This window comes from Protomyctophum bolini (genome assembly GCF_963924005.1).
Source record: "Protomyctophum bolini genome assembly, chromosome: 13".
Classification (NCBI taxonomy): Eukaryota; Metazoa; Chordata; class Actinopteri; order Myctophiformes; family Myctophidae; genus Protomyctophum; species Protomyctophum bolini.
In genome coordinates, this window is record NC_137874.1 from 39376811 (window position 1) to 39398127 (window position 21317).

Below are 21317 nucleotides of genomic sequence, written 5' to 3' on the forward strand. Positions count from 1 at the left end.
CACAGTAGAACTGTGTTGTGTTACAGAAGAAAACCACTTTAATCCACAGTAGAACTGTGTTGTGTTACAGAAGAAAACCACTTTAATCCACAGTAGAACTGTGTTGTGTTACAGAAAACTACTTTAATCCACAGTAGAACTGTATTGTGTTACAGAAGAAAACCACTTTAATCCACAGTAGAACTGTGTTGTGTTACAGAAGAAAACCACTTTAATCCACAGTAGAACTGTATTGTGTTACAGAAGGTGACAGAAGTAATCCACAGTGCTGCTGGTGTGAGAAATGTTGCAGTGGGGCGTTCGTCTCAAGGAGGAAGAAGGAGAAAATGGATACAGTAATCATGTAATCATGTACAGTAATCATGCTGCTGTTGCCGTGGGCAACAAGCTGTACTCCTTTGGACGTGACTGGGACAAATGTTCACTTGCCTATTCAATGAATGTGTACGTCTTCAACACAGTGTCTTTACTCTGGAGGAAGTTGCCTGACCTCGTGGGTCCATCCAGGTGCCATCGCCACACAGCTGTGCTGGTAGAAGATATCGTGTACATCTGGGGCAGGGACAAGATGCTTCATGCATTTGATGTCGGCGCCCACGAATGGTTCAGACCCAGGGTTTCTGGGACTGCCCCGGGGGGGTTTCACTACCACTCAGCCTGTGTCTTGGGGCATGTCATGTATATTCATGAAATATTCGGAAGGGTCTTTGCGTCGACCAATAACATGTACAAGTTGGATACCATCACAATGATCTGGTCTTTAATTAACACCAGAGGAACTCCACCGCCACGTTCAGTTGGTGGTGGAGTTCCTGCCACTGCCACCATCATCGGGACAAAGATGTTTCTATTTGGGGGTCGGCGGCAGTACCACAGCCAGTACCACAACACCTTCAGAGTGTTTGACACAGAGACCAACGCCTGGCTGGACCCTTCTCCACAGCTCCTTCCAGAAGGACACTGGTGGCATTCAGCCTTTGCCTACAATGGAGAGCTGTACATGTTAGGAGGCACAAACCAACTCTCAGATAACCAAATCTGGATATTCAGCCCAGAGGCCTTCTCCTGGAGGCGTGTTAAGCCCCACGGGAAAGGCCCGTGCCATCATGATTGGATGTGCTGTTGCGTGGTGGGAGACCGCGTCATCGTATTTGTGGATCCGTGCACAGGTGAGCTGGACGTCTTATACTTGAGTCCTAGTCTTACGACGCTGTGCGAGCTAGCGGTTATTCAGTACGGCCTGGACCTGTCTGAACTTCCACACAACATCCGGCGGGAACTGGCAGCCATGATGACCAACGAGACACATGGTGAGTGACTGGTGTGTTCCAGTCATAACACAGTGCACAGAATGTATTCTGAATAGATGCTCTCTGTCATTTAGGAAATGGAAATCAGTCCGTTTCAGTCGTCATCATTAGCGCTAAACGTTTGAAAGAGAGAGAGAGAGAGGACAGATGGAGAGTACGGTCTGATGCTCTTAGAACATTCCCCTGTCTCACAGGAGTGTGTGTATGTGCGCGCGCTTGTATGCATACGTGCGTGCGCTTGTATGTGCGTGAAACGTGCTTGTGTGTGCATTCCTATTTTATCCACTTTCAACCTGACATCTATATTTTGTCATTTATAGTCAAAACATTAAAAAAAAAAAAACATTTCCCCAAATAGCCGCAATACTGTCTATACAAGCATGTAAATGTGATATTTGCATATGTAGATATTTGGATTATAACGAGTATAAATTGGGCAAAACCAACGCTTGAAAACCTATAGTTTCCCTGGGTGAGTGGGTGGGCAAACAAACATTCAATGAAAACGGTACAGTAGGTGCAAGGCAGTTCTGGTCAGCGAATGACAGTATATATCTATTATAACATTGCTAAAGTTGATCACGTGCCAAAAGCGGTGGACAGAAACTGGTGGACATGTGCTGTTGCCCCAACAGGGGCAGAAACAAGGCCACAAACAAGGCCACAAGGCCTTTTAACCACGCTATTTACACACACTACAACTCGCTTACAATTCGCAAACCTGGCAACACTTCTCCGTCTTCTCATAGGCCCTCCAGGCCCGCCCCCACACTACTTTTCACAGTCTCACAATCGGCCATCTTGCTTTATATTTAGATGGGCGAGTGGACATTTAATGCAAATAAATTAATTATAGGTCCAGCAAGCAAATCATGATGGTCTGTTTGTGCTCAATAGGTCACACTTACATTCCGATTTTAGGTGTTGTGCTTTGTATGACATTTTGCCCAGTAGTAGGTTTATATCTATCTCAGCTTTGGCCTGATAGCACACATGCTAACAGTGGTGAACACAACGTTCGCAGGAATTTTATGACAGGTTTGGTCACAGTCGCGATACTTTTCAGTTGTGTGGTACTTTTATATTGATTTAACTGTAACAGAAAGTTCTATCCAGACTACACAGTCCCATCTCCCAGTCACGGAGCTGGGACTGACAGTACAGAGACGAGTCGAGGAGCAGAGCAGGCGCAGCAGCACATACCCAGCTAGCGAGCTAGAAGCCACAGGTGTTGCCACTATAACTCTATGGTAGAAACAAGCCACCTAGGTCTATACAAAATAAGACAAAAAGAAGCAACACTGGTCGTTTCTGGCCAGTGTTGCCAAATAAGCGATTAGTAAGTAATTTAATTTATAAGCTATTTTGGGATTATTTTTGTAGATTGAAAAAATATTGGGGGTCCTTTGCTCTTGGCATGAAAATGTTTGAGAACCACTGCTCTAAAACAATATTAGACAAAGTTTGAGCCACAAACACATTGCTCTCTCTCTCTCTCTTCTCCTTTTCTATAAATTAAATAGGCCTATTCATGATTCTGCTTATAGAGAAGTAGCCTATGTTAGTTTGTTTTATGGACTTGAGAGCTACTTTCAAATCCCTTTCTCACAATCTACAACAGCACGTTATCATTGTCATTGTGTACTATAATAATAACTAATAACCCATCCGTTACTACATGTGGAGTCAACTCCCGCATTTTCCTTCTTCCCATAGTGCGTGGCAAAGTAACTCTGGGATTGAGTGGCCGCGAAGCGGCCACGAAATTCTAGTATATATATATACATACAGTATATGGGACTGGCTTTGAAGATGCCCGAGGGACCAGAGCCCATGTGCCTGTCAAACTACTTCAAACTACTGAGAGATGCCCACAGGCACAACTCCAGAGGGAGCTCCACTGATCTCAGATCAGATTCGGCACAAACATGAGGATGAATTTGTTTTGTACTACTGTTAAATGCCACCAAAATGTGCCCACTATACTGTACCAGACATCAACAAGTCCTACCTATACCCTCCCCTCTAACACCCGCATTAATTTCTACTTGCAAAAAATAGATTTCAACCTTACTACTACTTTGTACTACTAGGACTAAGACTAAAAAAGATGTTAAAAAAAATTAAAAAAAATAAAGTTTGATGAAAAAATTAATAATATACATTTGGGGGATATCTTTCACAATAATGAATAAAACATGTTCTAGACATTCTAATGATCACAAAAACACATTACAATTATTTTACCTACTTTTATTAGGGTAAAGGTCAAAAGTATTAGGTTAAAAAATGTGCAGAGATGTTTTATTTGTGTGAATTTCAGCATCTGTGGGGGGTGTTTATATGCAAATATCATGACCAATGGCATTGAAATGGCATTGCAATGAACATCACTGATGACGTTTAGGTGAAAAAAGAACAGAAAAAAATAATAATAATTTAGTAATTAATTAAAATAAAATTGTTGCTAAAAAGCAACGCTGGGTCTTAGAGGGTTAAAAACCACCATGAAAGAGAATTTATTGGACACTTTATTTTTTTATTTTTTTACCTCTGTTTAACGTTGCTCTGTAATGTTCATGCTTCTTGTTTAGGTTTTGTTTTGCCGTACACAACAGTACTCTGTCTTGCATAAGGAGAAGAGACTGGAGCAGCACGGACATGTAGAGCCTTTTATTTAGGTGCTGAGTATACAAACGACTCACGTTTCGACCTTGCAGTCTTCATCAGAGTCATGAAGACTGTCTGTCTGTCTAATTTGCAACTCGAGCTAGACAAGTATTCTTTATAGCTTGCCAGAAAGGAGAAGGAAAAAAATAAAACTGGATGTAGGCAGAAATAGTGTGAACTGTGACATGTGTTTTCAAATGAGCGTGGGCGATCCACCGTGTTCAGCGCTTGTTTGTAGTTTTATTTTGGCCAGTGATAAAGACAACATGAAAAGATGTTCGCTGTAGAAGAGAGAGCATGGAATGAGTCAGGATTCACAGACAGCCTGGCCTGGCTGTGTGGTACTGTTCATGCAACCACCTGAGAATACTCAACAATCAAAAGATTATGTGGGTGGGTGTTCTTTTTTTTCTTTCTTTTCTTTGTAAATGTACGTTAACGTGTCCAGATTGCAAACCAACCATGTCGATTCAACCCTGCGTTGTTTCATTTATTCAGTTAGTTGAATTAATTTTGTACATGTGTACACGGCAGTGGCTCAGGGGTGGAGCGGCCGGATGGCAAACCGTGAGGTTCCCGGTTAGATCCCTGGGCGTGTGCTCCCTCACAGTTAGTGTCGAAGTGTCCTTGAGCAAGACTCTGAACTAAGGCTGCACAATATATCGTTATCGTATCGTTATCGAGGTATATGAACATGCACAATATCAGTATCGCAAAAAGGCAACGGTATAACGCGATATAGATATACTGCATCGTCGACATAATATCGATATATCGTCCACTTCTAAAGCCAGCCCTCTGTTTTATAGCCTGTGCCCCTCGGAAAATAAACCATCACTCTGTTTGCCCCTCTGTCCTGCACACACGAACACGCGCACACACACACACACACACACACACACACACACGAACACGCGCACACACACACACGCACACACGAACGCGCGCACACACACACACACACACACACACACACACACACACACACACACACACACACACACTGTACATGGCATACTGTACCTATGCCACTACTGGTTGTCCCTTTTCTTGTGACAGGAATTGACATATTTTTGCAGCCAAAACTGCACATTCTTTCTGTTCCCCCAGAAGGAGTGGTATTTTTTTCCCTTTCTGTCATATTTCGGAATTCTGGGAAATTCGTTCCAAATTTTGGGAAGAACTCCTCTCTAATATTTGTGTAGTTTTTTACATTGTGTTAAGAAGTGTAACTCTGTCTCTATAGCTCCGTCATCACAGTGACAGCACAGCCTCTCTCTCTCTGTGACAAGTATATATACCTCCCCCGCCCCAACACACTGCTTCTCACTCACTGCAGCATTGCTGCAGTCTGCTTAGAGAGAGACACACACACACACACACACACACACACGCGCGCACGCACGCGCGCACACACAGTGACAACGTGACGACCTCATCGTTTTAAGGATGCCAATTTTATGACAGACATTTTCACAATTTTGTGCAAATGTAACAGCACGTATATTACACTACTCACCAGCATATCAATATTGTATGCAGACTATATGAATGTCATTCTTTTTTTTTCTTTTCTGTTTTCCCCAGCCTGAGCCCTAAAAAGCCAAAAATAGCCACTCTTTAAAAGCGTATCTATTTCTGGCGCACAACACTGGGCGACGCAACAGAGTGTGAACTAGGTGTGAATTAAATGAGTCGATCCGATACGAGCCAGTGCCTTTCAACCTTTTTCAGGACAAGGTCCATTATTTATTCTTCTTTTGAGCCGCGGAACGCCGTTTGACGGCATTTAGCCTCTCAGACCCAAACGAAAGAATATTTTGATACCGTTGGATAAGACTTTGTCTATACACTTCAATGGTCTATTATTGATGTGGCACTGGTACCATAATAGAGCACCGAAGTCTGACGTCACTTTCAGTAGAGGGCGTCAGTCCCCAGGTTCATGTATTTGTTTAGTTGCATTGAAATCGCCATAGGAGGATTTTTAGATTGCTTCATATAAGAACTGTGTTTGAAAAATAAACATGTCACCCCGGCCGCTTCTCTCATATGGATATGAAGAATCAACTGACTGAGAGAAAACGCTAATGTTACTGCTGCTGAATTAGTTATATTTTCGCTAGAAGCAGACTGTATCATATATGAGTGACTGACTGTTGCAAACGATACAGAGACACCTCCCTAACAATAACGCAGAGACAGCTTGTTTATTTTTGGACCACAACGCTTATAGTAGACGATATTAAGATCACCCCATGTTATTCTCCATAGAGAAATTACTTCCGCGAACCAGGAGGGGAATCGAAGGGACGAGCGAGTTACGTCAGGACTTCGGTGCTCTATAGGACTAACAGATAAACGTTTAACAAAATAACAATTCTTCTACATTCTAAAAGTCTGTTGACTAAGTTTAGCAGATGTTTAATAATAATGTTACTCTTGAGAGCGTACAATGAAACCATTTGGTTTCATGTTACACTCTCAAGAGTTAAAGACCTATAAGGGTCCATTTGGTTATATACCAACTCTCCGTCATTTAGCATGGGGACCACCGTCAACCCCCGCAAGGACCACTGATGGTCCGCGGACCACTGGTTGAAAACCAGACCCCTGAATGTCTACAGTATATAAGCCTATATAAATAACCCCAACCTCAATCTGAAAGAATTGGACTAAAATAACTTGATCCTAAACCAAATCCCTGAATGTCTATACATTTACTTATAGTTATTATAATTTAAAAAAATATATATATTTTGAACCATGAAACATTAATGATGACATGAATAATTACCATCAATGGTAATATGTATAGATTTGACCCTCATAAGTCAAAACTAGAGTAATTGCACACACACACACACACACACACACACACACGCACGCGCACGCATGCACGCACGCACGCACGCACGTTGCATTACTATACTCGTGAGGACATTAACCTTTTAGGACGACGATTTTATTTATGAATGCCTTTCTTAAAAATGTAGGGCGTTTTAAACCGTGAGCGCTATATTGGGCTCACATTTGGTCCAATTATAGTACGCACGCACACACACGCACACATACACACACACTCATTCGCACGCCCATGTGTGGCCTACATTAAAAGTGACATGGATTCGCCGGGCCGTGTTGATGTGGGGAGAAGAGCGAACGATCGAGGCAGCGTTGGAACGTAGCGAAGCCATAGCGCCCGGGCCAGGCGAGGCGAGCGCACGCAGCGAGCGGAGCGGAGCAGAGCGTACATGTCAGCATGCTGGTCCGCGTCCTGCGCGTAATAAATATTCACGCTCCAAGGGAATTCCACTCACAAATAGCCACAAATCTGCATTACAACGAGCACGGCACGCATGGATGAGCGTGTGAAACAAACAGCCATGCTAGGGCACATCACATCGCACTAACAACAGCAGCACACAGATGCCGTTCCCCTCTCTCTCTCTCTCTCTCTCTCTCTCTCTCTCTGTGTTACAGTGCAGCTGTATGTACTGTATACGCCAGGCAGGCACAGGCAGAGAGTGTTAGAAGGGCAGGGGCTGAAATCCCGTAAGAGGGCACTTTTGGACCAAAATAGCAGATCTACAAGCTCGTAGATCGGCTATTTTCGGGGGCACAACCCAGCACTCTTTATGTACTGGAGATGGAGGGTGTAACGACATGGATTTAGAAACAAATTTGTTCAACGCAAAATGCCGTGTTCCAAGTTCAGGAGACTTCGAAAGAAAAGCAATTCTCCTGAATGCTGCCTTCCGGTATGGCATGGAAAGGAGTGCAGGGCATTTTGCATTTCTTTCACCATGTAGTAAACGCTGCATTCGTGGTCTGGAGAGGGCAGTTGTTTTACGGACAGGGTAAAAGGGCAGGGGCTCAAGCCCCCCCTTTGATGTCTATGTGTGCACATGCCTGACGCCAGTGGTTTGTCAAGCTTCTCATGACCAGACCTAGCCTGGTTCCAGCCCTGAATCACTATACCATTCAAAAAAGATGTCCTGGGCCAATTCAGGTCTGGTGAGGTGACGTGACTCGGCCTATGGCGGTGTCAGTCTCGATCGAAAATCTGATCGCAGCAGTTGATTGGCCATCAGCCCCGTCACTCAACAGCGCCAAACAACAAAAATGGCTGCCCTTCCACTGCGGTGACTCGCGACCGTATCAATCTGGCTATTAAAGCGACCTGTGTATGATAAATAGTTTCTTTACAGAGACGACAGGTTTTATAAACATCATCATCCGACATATTTTACCGCTTTTGTTCACATTCGTTGACTGTGTAATTGTTTGGTTTAATAGCAACCGGGTATAGCCATAGCCACATGATTGACAACAACGTCATCTTCTTTCCTATACTGTACTATTCTGATTAATTAATTCTGACGTGTGGATTTTTTGTTTGGATGACAAAACAGTGTGGACTGGACAAAGTGAGATGTCGTGTCTTGGTTGAGACAGGCTGTAATTGCTGCCGCTGGTGTGTGTGTGTGTGTGTGTGTGTGTGTGTGGGGGGGGGAGGAGGGACTGCGGGGAGGAATGTCACCCGCAGCACAGAGCCAGAGACACGAAGCTGCTGCTCTCCCTATGTGCTCTCTGCTCTCTCCGTATGTGTTCTCTGCTCTCGGCCGACCTGGCTGCAGGGAGAGCTCTATACATCTCCTTACAGCGGTGATCTGCCGGATTTTGCTCTATACTGTACATGTTACTGTGGCCCTTTTTGGAACTACCTCCTCACCACTCGCCCTACACACTTCCACTCGGTTTGAACATAGATATATAAATAACCGAGACGCAATGCAACGCAAGTGGATGGGAGGCGGATGCCGGTGCCGTTCTCTATTATTTATATATCTATGCTCAAACCGAGTGGGAGTGTGTGTAGGGCGGGCGAGTGACGAGGAGCTAGTCTCTCTCTCCCTCAGGCTTGTGACTCCACCATGGTCACACCCCTGACCAAACGTAGATCCATGTGATTAAAAATGTGAGCCGTATCAAAGTGTAATCAGAATGTGGTCCTCATTGGCAGCCGTTCGTTCAGTGCTTCTCCGTGTGAAGGAGGTCGTTGTGGAATCTGGCTGGCCACACAGTTGAAATGAGTTAACAAGAGCTCTGTGACTTCATTCATAATAAGAATGACAGTGGATCCATCCTATACACAGTGTTCTTAATATGTTTCCTGGACAGTAACAATGCTAGACATATACTGTACTTGTACTGTATATGTCCCGGTTTCCAGGTGACAGGAGCAGAGCGATGAGAAGCCAGGTGAGGTGATTACAGGGAGCTGACAGCTCCACAGCATCATTATACCACAGAGATAGCTACTGTAGCTCCCTACCGTCAGCATTTTAACCTGTGCACTGCTGACACCTGCACTTATACTCCACCTGAGATAAGGGAGACAGCTGCATGCTATACTGTATATACAGATGATTATGACTCCACCTGAGATAAGGGAGACCGCTGCTGCATGCTATACAGTACAGAGGATTATGTGGAATGCTGCTCAACCCAACGATGGGGGACATGTTTAGCTGTCACACAAAGCACCTCTCTCATAACGGAGCGCGCTCATCGCTCCTCTCCCGAAGGAAAGGACATTACAAATATAACAAGACTGTATATGAGACCAATTCAGCGATGGCGTTTAGCCCGTTCTGTACTGTATTATTATGAGATAATAGGAAAGTATACCGAGCCATGTGGCCAATAATAGGGCAGGAGCTTGATGTACAAGTACTGTACACCCCCCTGGACGTGATGTACAGTTCTACCACAGGTCGTTTCGAGGAAGCAATCTGATTGGTTGAAACAGCCTTCTAGCCGGTGGTTAAACCAGCACCGTTCACCACCACCTAATCAAAACAAAGAATTCAGCTGCTCTGTTCTACCAGAGCGCTAGCAAACTCGGTGGCTAGGCTAGCTAGTTTCTTGGGACATTTGTAATATAGTTGCCCTCTGGAGTGAGTGTGGAAATATAGTGGCCCTCTGGAGTGAGTGTGGAAATATAATGGCCCTCTGGAGTGAGTGTGGAAATATAGTGGCCCTCTGGAGTGAGTGTGGAACTATAGTGGCCCTCTGGAGTGAGTGTGGAACTATAGTGGCCCTCTGGAGTGAGTGTGGAAATATAGTGGCTCTCTGGAGTGAGTGTGGAAATATAGTGGCCCTCTGGAGTGAGTGTGGAAATATAGTGGCCCTCTGGAGTGAGTGTGGAAATATAGTGGCCCTCTGGAGTGAGTGTGGAAATATAGTGGCCCTCTGGAGTGAGTGTGGAAATATAGTGAGTGGCCCTCTGGAGTGAGTGTGGAACTATAGTGGCCCTCTGGAGTGAGTGTGGAACTATAGTGGCCCTCTGGAGTGAGTGTGGAACTATAGTGGTCCTCTGGAGTGAGTGTGGAACTATAGTGGCCCTCTGGAGTGAGTGTGGAACTATAGTGGCCCTCTGGAGTGAGTGTGGAAATATAGTGGCCCTCTGGAGTGAGTCTAAAGTTGCCCACCCCTGCTCTAGATTGCATGTAATGAAGTGTCAAGAGTGCCAAATCTCACGTGTGAATTTGGCATAGATTTAAACATGTACACACACGTACGTATACGCATACATACACACAAAACAGAATGAGAAAAGTCTCTTCCAAACGTGTGAAAACAAATGTGAGAGCCCATACAAATACTTCCATAATAGAATCGTGTGTGTGTGTGTGTGTGTGTGTGTGTGTGTGTGTGTGTGTGTGTGTGTGTGTGTGTGTGTGTGTGTGTGTGTGTGTGTGTGTGGCCTCTCCATTATGAGTGTCATTATCGTAACAAAGAGCCCCATTTGAGGCACTAACGCACGTTAATAATTCAGCGGATGATGTGGTTTCATATAAGGCTCTCTTAAATCACTACATTATGTTTATACGGTTACTATTATTATAATGAGCATAAGGATGCGTTTTTAATGAATAGAATCCTACACATGAACAACAGACAGACATCATCACGGTACAAATACACGCCGTTGTGTAACAAACAACGCCCCAGGGCCCTGAATACAGAATAACAATCTGCTAGCAGCAAGTCTCCCCAGATTAATAATGCATGTCCCAATGTGTGTCATGTGTGTTAGAATAATGCATGTCATCTCCTATAACCGGATTACACTGTAAGATTACTGTGTGTGTGGGCATGTACAGTATGTATGTATGTATGTAGGCCTGTCTAACAAATTTGCAGAAATAGCTGATCTGCAAGCTTGATCGTCAGCTATGTTTTTGAGGGGTGTTAGCCCCTCCTATGTCCAGCTTTGAGGGTTTGTGACATCGTCCTCCTAACACAAACATTGAATGCCGTTGTCAATGCCCCCCCCCCCCCCCCCCCCCCATGCGTTTTCGGCTACCACCGACAAATCGACAATAAGCCTCTCCCGACCTACTTAAATACCCGTAATTGTGCTTGTAATGCCAGGAATAAATAAATACCACTTTAATTAAGGCGTTAGCCTGTGTGTGTGTGTGTGTGTGTGTGCGCGTGTGCGTGTGCGTGTGTGTGTGTGTGTGTGTGTGTGTGTGTGTGTGTGTGTGTGTGTGTGTGTGTGCGTGTGTGTGTGTGCGCCGAGGCATGGTCTGTATAAATTGTGAAAACACTGTATTAATCCAAACAGCAACGGTCTATTATTTTACACTGGCTGGTGTATGCATGATTTAAGGCAAAGGTTTCCATCTCTCTCTCAGCTAAGAGGTCCTTGGCCTGAAAACACCATCTGTTTTAATTGGACCGAGAGTGTGGACTATACAACAATACCAAAAGGTACACACAAAAAAAATAGTGGAGGCTTATAATGGCTTTAATGTAGATTGTGCAAATTGCACCTATTTTCCCCTGTCCTCCATTGTTAGTGTGCTAATCATCATAGCTGGCAGATTCAGGCAGCTTTTCCTTTTAGAGCCACGACGATCCATACGTTTTATTTTTAATGTCCATTATGTCACCCTCCCTAGCGGAACGAGGCCGTCTTAACGACGCCTGGACTGTATACAATAAAGGAGTGGATTGGATTGGGTGGCTTTTATGGCCCCTGTGGGGGCCGTTCGATTAGCAACGGCGGTCGACCGCCGAGAGATGCCTCGGCAACATTCTAGCGACCATCTGCTTCAAATAGCTTTATTGACACCGACAACCAGCGCAGGCCGTCTTATAGCCGCTAACGAGGGTCTACGTGACTCAGAGTCAGGGCACCTTTTTCCAGTTTTTTTTTACTAGACCTGTGCCTGTCGGCCATCGGCCTACTTGGGAACGATGCAAGTTGGGAACCTAGTATGCAATATCCGTTGTCGTCATCATAGCACTCGTTTTAACCGTCTGTCTGTGTCCCACATGGAGATCTCTGTATCTGTCTGTCTGTCTGTCTGTCTGTCTGTCTGTGTCCCACACGGAGATCTCTGTATCTATCTGTCTGTCTGTCTGTCTGTCTGTGTCCCACATGGAGATCTCTGTATCTGTCTGTCTGCCCGTGTCTGACTGTGAAAAGTGGACTGGTTAAGTAATCAAGTGGGAGCTGGGGTGGGGTTGCCATGGCAATCAATTGGCTGTGGCAGGGATATTGCACAGGTGTCGAGACTTTGCCTCATTAGGTCCACTGCAGGCAGAGCCTGACCAGAGCCTTGGCTTTTATGGTGGGTTCTGGGACAACCAAGGATCCGACCCACTCAAGGCCGGACCCTGCACTCCCTGCGGGGGGGTGGAACACGCGTGGGACATTTGAAGTCGGTGGAGGCGAACGGTTATCGAGTTAACCTCTTTTTGGCGGGATCCCCTTTTGGTGTTTCAAGCATCATGTTATGCTTTAGCTATTGAAAACCAGCAGATCTACAAGCTCATAGCGCGGCACAGAGTCTGCTATTTTTGAAAAATATTTCAACCCCTGCAGTTGCGTTGTGTTTTGAGCTTGTCGATCACCTATTGTCAACGAAGGTTTTCTCTGCAACAATAGAACTAGATCTCTGAGTGCCTCCTCTCAACCATATGGGCTTTAAGTGGTTAAAATAGCAGTGTGTGTGTGTGTGTGCATGCGTGCGTGCGTGAGTGCGTGCGTGCACAGTATCCACCATCATTCATTTTCCGATTACAATCTGATGTAGTGTTCATCTTGCATCAAATGAAAAAAACCTCGGGTCCACATGACATTGTCGTTGCTTTAGGAGCTACCATCAGATACTGTACAACTACATACAGACATATTGTTGAACAAGTCCATGATGACGTTGAACTGATTGCTAACACTATGAGATATGAAGATAACAAATGTGTGTACATAATATCTCTGTATTTTCTGTGCAACATTGGTTAGAATATTAGAATGGAATGAACTCATTTTCATTTCTACGACTGTACTTTCTCCCCTCATTTGGCCTCCGGCAAACTCTGTTTTAATAAACCTAAGGATGATTCTACAAATGTCTTCTAAATCCTGACAGTTTTCAGAAAAACCTCATGTTTCTACTGTATGTCAGTCGTTCTCAAACATTTTCATGGCAAGGACCCCCAAAAATATATATATAATTGGCCGCCGACCCCCGTCTGAAAATATGTTATTCCAGGGACCCCCCAGAAGCAAAGATTTGAGGTAAAAACGTTCACTCTGAAAGAATATATATTCAAAGATTTGCACTACATTTTCACGATTAAAAAAAAAATAGCAGATCTACAAGCTCCACACTACGTCTGCCCAGCAGCTGCAGCACAGTCGGAAAACAAGGAAATTAGTTGATCAAATAGAATCAATTGTCGGATACTGCATTGTCTATTTCTCGCTTCAAATGTTTTCAAAAACATTTCTGAGAGCAATGTTTAGCTGTAAATGACTGTGTGTGTGTGTGTGTGTGTGTGTGTGTGTGTGTGTGTGTGTGTGTGTGTACATGGCTGTCATGTTGGATACAGCATAAAATCCAAGCAGCGCAGAAGGTGCTTTGATTAGACGGTAGCAGTCTGTTATAGAGCAGAGAGGTCTGTTCTCAAGAAATAACACACTGCTAAATGTGGCGACTAGACCAATCAGAATCAATCAAGCATTCAACCAAGCTGTGAATTAGATTGCATTAACACACGCTACGGTACAATTCAGTTAAAATAGCATTCTATTCGTGAAAATAAGTCCCCCATAGATCTGTCTAACTACTTCTTTAACCCATTTAGGACTGAGACCAGATTCTACAAATGTCTTCTAAATCCTGACACAAAACCTCATGTTTCTATGTCAGTGATTCTCAAACTATATTTCATGTCAAGGAACCCCAGAAACTATATGTAATTGGCCGCCGACCCCCATCTGAAAATATGTTGTTCCAGGGACTCTCCCGGAAGCAAAATATTTGAGTTAAAAACTTTTGCTCTGAAAGAATATGTAGTCAAAGATTTGCACCACATTATCACGATTTTTCAAAAATAAGGGTCACACCAAACTGTTTATGCTGATTAATTGAATATATTAATGCAGTGAATACATACTGTAGGACCACAATGGAAACAAGTGCCCAGGACTTTTTTTTTGTCATCTGTCTCAGATTTCTGACTAATAAAGTATTCAATCAACGAACCAATCCCGGATTGTATCCTTATAAACTCAGTCAGTATAAAGTGGTGATGCCAATTTCCTGCCGGTTTATGACACACTGTATAATATATGCCACACTTGCTCGAATGACTGCCATCAAATTTTTCTCTTACCGTTGGCATTTCATTTCTCCCTGACAATTATGAATAAATAATGCTTACTTCAGTCAACCTACTGTCTAATAATGTGCAACAATCCAGCAAACGTAAGTGCAAATTGGCCGTTTGATATTGTGATCCTCGCCTGGGTGTTGTCTTTACTGTACTCGTCGTCTCGTCTCTGTCGGTGGTGGAAACCTCATATGTCCAAAAAAACTTTTTTCAGCATTCAGATTCAAAAACGGCAAAAGTAGCAGATCTACAAGCTCAAAACGCGTCGCTTCGCGCCGCGTTTCGAGCTTGCAGATCTGCTACTTCCGATGCTTTTGTGTGACACTGTAGTATGAAGTTATAGGACGTCGATTTACGGAAAAAATACAAGCCGTTAAAAAATATGGAGATGAGAGGTTTTCAGCCCCTGCACAGCAACGACATTATGGATTCTCTCAGTGCCCGGGTTCCTTAATTTACTGTCTATACGGTCTCATAAAAACCAAAGGCCCAGCCAGTTGCTTCTTCTGCTTCTTAATTTACTGTCTGTATTGTCTCATAAAAAGCAAAAGGCCCAGACGTTGCTATATCTTCTCATTTGTATTATTCACACCACACCCTTCTTCCCTTCCCATTTTCACTGGGCCAGTAATTGTAATTCAAACCACCGAAATCTGGGGGAAAAAAAGCATTTCACATGTGATGGCTCCCGCTTGTGAGATTCCACTGCGGGTGCAAATGGTTGGCGAGTGTCGACTCGTACGCTGGCTGAACCTCCCAGATTGGTTTCTGCCCCGTCGGGAGTCAGTCTGTCAGCCAGCCAGTCAGTCAGCCAGCCAGTCAGCCAGTCAGTCAGTCAGTCAGTCAGCCAGTCAGTCAGTCAGTCAGTCAGTCAGTCAGTCAGTCAGCCAGCCAGCCAGTCAGTCAGTCAGCCAGTCAGTCAGTCAGTCAGTCAGTCAGTCAGCCAGCCAGTCAGTCAGTCAGTCAGCCAGTCAGTCAGTCAGTCAGTCAGTCAGTCAGTCAGCCAGCCAGTCCACTACACACACCGCGGTGGTGTAACGTAACTAAGTACATTTTCGGCGTGCTACAGTATGCCGTGTGTGTGTGTGTGCGTGTCCGAGCACGGAAATATATAGCGTTTGTTCACCACCAGGTGTCACTGTTGCACAGCCTAACACACAGACACAGGCCAGGGAGGAGGGCCAGTACAGTACAGTACAGTACAGCACCACTCACTTCAGACGGGTCAGATTTTTTAAACTTCTATTGCACTACATCTGAGCGGCAAATATTGTACTTTTACTCCAATACAGTTTTTTTTAAACTTGTTACTAGTTACTTTGTAGATTTTGATTATTCTCACAGAACATACATTACCCACTTTAATTGGCCTTTATACATTTTGGGCCATTTGAAAATAGCCGATCTACAAGCTCACAATGTGTCCCGATGCGACGCATTTGTGAGCTTGTAAATCTCCTATTTTCAAAAGATTTTTGAGTGGTGCAACCATTCCAAGGAACAGCAATGTCCGTGGACCGTGTTCACCTATATGTACCTATGTGACGCTAACCTACCTATCTGACTATGAGCACCAGTATGACTATGAGTACCAGTAGGGGCGCTGTTGTGCCAGAAACAGAGAGAGAGATAGTGCTGCACTGTTGCCTCATGCTAATGAGAGAGAAAGAGAGAGGAGGGGGGGGGGGGGGGGGGTAGAGAGGGGAGTTGCACCACTCAGTTCACACAGGTGTGATTTTTGATATTTGAAAACGTGTGAAATGGGAGATTAATGCATAGTGAGTATACTTTCTACTTAGTTTAAGTACATTTTTGATGCCAATACTTTTGCACTTGCACATTTTCAATTCCGCCCAAGATCTACTTGTTACGGAGTAGTTCTACATTGCCGTATTGATACTTTTACTTAAGTGGAACATTAAGTATACTTTTCCCACCACTGACAAAGAGCCAGCGTGTTGCTCATACATACAGTACGCCCCACACGGTATGGAACATCCATCATCACAGCAATACAAAATAATATACATACTGTGTTCATTTAACTGAGAGTGCACACCAAATGGACCCGTACAGTAGTAGTACATTAAATAAAATACATACTGTGTTCATTTAACTGAGAGTGAACACAAAATGGATAGTATAGTATAGTAGTACCTTCTATACCGGTCCGTTTCCTCTCAGACTTATAAATGAATGAATCCATCCTTTTTCCTAACTCATCCAAACGGATGAATCCGTTTGACTCATTTTGCAGATGGATGAGTCAGAGATGGAGGAACTTAACAGTCACATAATTGAGGCTTTTCAATGTATCGTTCTCAAAAGCTTTCATGTCAAAGGACCCTCAAATTAAAATGTGTTATTTTTTAATGTTTTGTGCCGGGGCCAGGGGCAAGATTTGAGTTAAAATGTTCGCTTTAAAAATACATATATTCAAGGATTTACAAATACTCTCTTGACGCACTATGCACTTATATATCTGCTAAAAAATAATAATAATAGCCAAAGTATAAAATATGGTTGAAGTGGTTAAAAATACTTGAACTACTTGTTGCACTCATTTTGCTGGGGAACGCCTGGTAAATTAGTTTAAGGGTGTCTTATTATTGTCATGCTACTCTTCTGTATTTCGATTCCCTGTATCTGTAGCTTCACTGTGTCCCTCTGTCTCTCACTGCTTAACCTCCAGATCAATAACAGGTATCTACAGGTATCTATCATGAATGGCAGTCGACTCTAGGCAACACAACACTCCCCCGGGGTGCTCAAAGTGGACCTCCTAACAGTACATTGACGGATTACACACAGGCCTGTACGATACCTGCACTGCAGGCGTGTAAATGCAACAATAGACTCCGGTGGCAGAACTAGAAGCTACATGTATATTATTCACAAACTTTGCTAGTTTGGGATGACTCAGCAGCAGTGGCGTGCACAGATAGACACTAGGGGCCCCTTTTGGTGTTAGCATTATGCTATGCTTTAGCTATTGAAAAATAGCAGATCTACAAGCTCGTAGGTCTGCTTTTTTTTGAAAAATCGAAGAACATCTGACATAGAAACATAGCTTTTTCAGATAACTGTCGGGATGTAGAAGACATTTCTAGAATCTGATCTCAGGTCAGAATGGGTTAAGGCAACCGGCCGGTTCCACGTGCTAGGTGCCCTTTTTTTTATCCACTTGAGCACCTGCCCCTCTAAATGTCTGTGCACGCCACTGCTCAGCAGGGTAGAAGACAGGGTTGAGAAAATAATGGGTTTGCTACTCAAAACTGGCCTGAAATAATAACATCATCTATCATGTTACTGTATACCTCCTCGTGCCATTCACATTTCTGACGTATTCACTCAGTGGATCTCAGCAACAGGCAGAGCAGAAGCTAACCGTTATTCACTCAGTGGATCTAAGACGGTGTGTGTGTGTGTGCGTGTGTGACTGACTGACTGCAGCAACAGGCAGAGCAGAGCAGAAGCTAACCGTATAATTCATCAGGAGGACAAAATGACACGTCTCTGCCAAGCAAAGCACAGCTTCCAGGCTCTCTCTCTCTCTCTCTCTCTCTCTCTGTATCTCTCTCTCTGTATCTCTCTCTCTCTCTCTCTCTCTCTCTCTCTCTCTCTCTCTCTCTCTCTCTCTCTCTCTCTCTCTCTCTCTCTCTCTCTCTCTGTGTATAGAGACGTCAGGAACATGTGAGCAGGAGCAGGAAATTACAACCAGGCTAGACAATCTCCTCTAGTTTGACCTCCTTTAATGTCACCAAAAAACACAACGTGACTGAGATTCCTGATGCGTGCTGTCTGTCTGTCTGTCTGTCTTGCCCGCCGGCTGGCTGTCTGTCTGGCTGTCTGTCTGTCTGTCTGTCTGTCTGCCCCGCCCGCCGGCTGGCTGGCTGGCTGGCTGGCTGGCTGTCTGTCTGTCTGTCTGCCCCGCCCGCCGGCTGGCTGGCTGGCTGTCTGTCTGTCTGTCTGTCTGTCTGACTGGCTGGCTGGTTGCAGGGAGGGGATGGGAGGGGATGTCTGGCCAGTATTTACACATTCTGGGCAGGAACCCCTTTTGGTATATTAAGCATTCTTTTAAGGCTTTAGCTGTTGGAAAATAGCAGATCTACAAGCTCATAGCGCGGCACTGAGTGCCGTGCTACGTCATACTGCATTACCATACTGTACACAGATTGGTTGAATAACGTTTCATTCATAATAAATTAAGTCCAGGATTATGGCATTAACTAGGGCAGTTTCATAAGGGGAAGGGTTCACGTGTCCACAGTAGCACCCAGTGAGGGAAGGGTTCACGTGTCCACAGACAGTAGCACCCAGTGAGGGAAGGGTTCACGTGTCCACAGTAGCACCCAGTGAGGGAAGGGTTCACGTGTCCACAGTAGCACCCAGTGAGGGAAGGGTTCACGTGTCCACAGTAGCACCCAGTGAGTCGAGTCCACCACAGTCCGTCACCAACGCAAGCTGCCTTTAGGATAAGAGCTTTAGCTCTAAACGGCTGCAAAAGGTCAACGTCTAAATGCCACCGGTCCAGGATAAACACATCTATGTGATAAGTGGTGTAAAGCAGTGGTTCCCATGCAAAGTGGTGGTCTGGGGACCCCCAGGGGTCCTCGAGGGAGTTACAGGGGGTCCCCAGCTAAACGATAGTTAGGAACCAAATGGACCCTTATGGGTCTGTAACTCTGAGAGTGTATACAAATGGAAACAAATGGGACCCATTTGTCCACTCTCAGAGTTACATTAACATTGATTTTACAATATAAATGGAGGTCCCAGAGATTGAAATGCCATTAAATGTGGTCTGAAGACACCATTTATAGAATAATATGCATGTCAAACTGGGGGGGGGGGTCCTTGAAATGTGAACGGGTTGAGAATCACTGCTATAGAGCCGTTACTATAGTTACTTTGTATAGATTATTATTACGAATACCACTTCAGCCGTATATATATAATATACATTTCGGCTATTTGCCAATGCATCGCATTGTGAGCTTGTGGAGCTGCTATTTTCAATTACTTTCATCATTACTTTCGGTACGTTAAGTACATTTTGAAACCAATACTTTAGTACTTTTACCAAAGTACATATTGAATTCCCGGACTTTTACTTTTAAGTTACTTGTAAGTATATTTCTACATTGCATTATTGATATTTTTGGGGCGGGAACCCCTTTTGGTGTTATAGCATTATGTTATGCTTTAGCTATTGAAAAATAGCAGATCTACAAGCTCGTAGCGCGCCACCGAGTGGCGCGCTACGAGCTTGTAGGTCTGCTATTTTTGAAAAATCGAAGAACGACTGACATAGAAACATAGCTTTTTCAGAAAACTGTCAGGATGTAGAAGAACATTTTTTGAATCTGATCTCAGGTCAAAATGGGTTAATGTAAAATGAGTACTTTTTTTCCCAACACTGACAAACGCAAACAAGAATCTCCTCCCGGGCTGTCCCGATGGACTGGACCGGGTCGATTCTGACACTCTCAATATTTGCTCATGAACTAATTGAATTAATTCATGAATTAATTTACCCAGAACCCCTTAGGGGGGCTGGGTAAATGTGCAGGTGTCGCAGTCGGACACCTTCAACTATAGGTTTCTAATTCTAATTTCTTTCCTCCAGGCAGCACCATGATAATTAATCTACCTGACATCCTAAAATTAGTAGTGAATGATCACTGAAAATCCTAATGAACCGTAACCAGCAGGAAATGTGGCCGGCAGATTCTTTTTTTTTAAACAACATTCACCCATTTTGACCTGAGATCAGATTCTAAAAATGTCTGTTTGAAAATGACAGTTTTCTGATAAAGCTATGTTTCTATGTCAGTCGTTCTTCGATTTTTCAAAAATAGCAGACCTACAATCTCGTATATGAGCTTGTAGATCTGCTATTTTTCAATAGCTAAAGTATAACATAATGCTAACACCAAAAGGGGTTCCCGCCCAAAATGGGTTAAGAAATATATATATTTATATTTTCCCGTCGCCTTACTGGTATTTGTATTATCGTGAGAACGATGGCTTCCATTTTCGCATTGCAAACAATAATGTGAAAACAATGCGATGTGCCAATAAGGTCCCCAGAAGAGAAGATTTGTATTATGAAAATATAAATAAAAAAATACTAATATTTTTGAGAACCACACACCAAGTAGTTTAAAACGTACAGTATGTTTTAAACCTGAAATGACACAGATTCTTCATACTGTACGCTCCTCACATTACGGAACCCCGTACGGAAAGGAGAAAAGTCTGTGGCGGTCTCAAATGAGTCTGCTGCTCTGTTATTTATTGTTAATGTATTGGAAAGTCTGTTTATTTCAATATCGACACCCTCAATCTGGATATAGGCTACTGTCAGGCTATAGTAGCACATGATTGCACATATTGATTGCATTGACAGATATCATATCCCACATATTCACTTCAATATTCTCTCCTGCCTTCCACTCCATTCTCCACATAGTCCACACTGAGTGGCAACTGTTATGCAAATGTAATAATAATAGCAATTAGACACTGTAGCATAGAAATGTCTGTCTGTCTGTCTGTCTGTCACGTATTTGCGTGCACGTGCGCACACCCGTGTACACACAGTACACACACACACACACACACACACGGACACGC

At 43.9% G+C, this 21317-nt stretch overlaps 2 protein-coding genes across 2 annotated transcripts in view; one reads left to right on the forward strand and one right to left on the reverse strand.

Moving 5' to 3' along the window:
- Positions 1–436: 436 nt before the first annotated feature.
- Positions 437–1318, forward strand: LOC308327670 (kelch domain-containing protein 3-like; the record flags this gene model as incomplete). The annotated part of the gene is made up of 1 exon (XM_080781195.1): positions 437–1318. One exon carries the CDS (start codon positions 437–439, stop codon positions 1316–1318), a length of 882 nt encoding a protein of 293 aa, XP_080637321.1.
- A 5768-nt stretch (positions 1319–7086) lies between these two features.
- LOC308327671 (ephrin type-B receptor 4a-like) overlaps positions 7087–21317 on the reverse strand; it is a gene marked incomplete at its 3' end in the record, with an annotated part of 125149 nt that continues 110918 nt past the window's right edge. The window contains exon 14 of the mRNA XM_080781196.1: positions 7087–7257. Coding sequence (XP_080637322.1) covers positions 7087–7257 — 171 coding nt within the window. The remainder of the gene's footprint in view (positions 7258–21317) is intronic.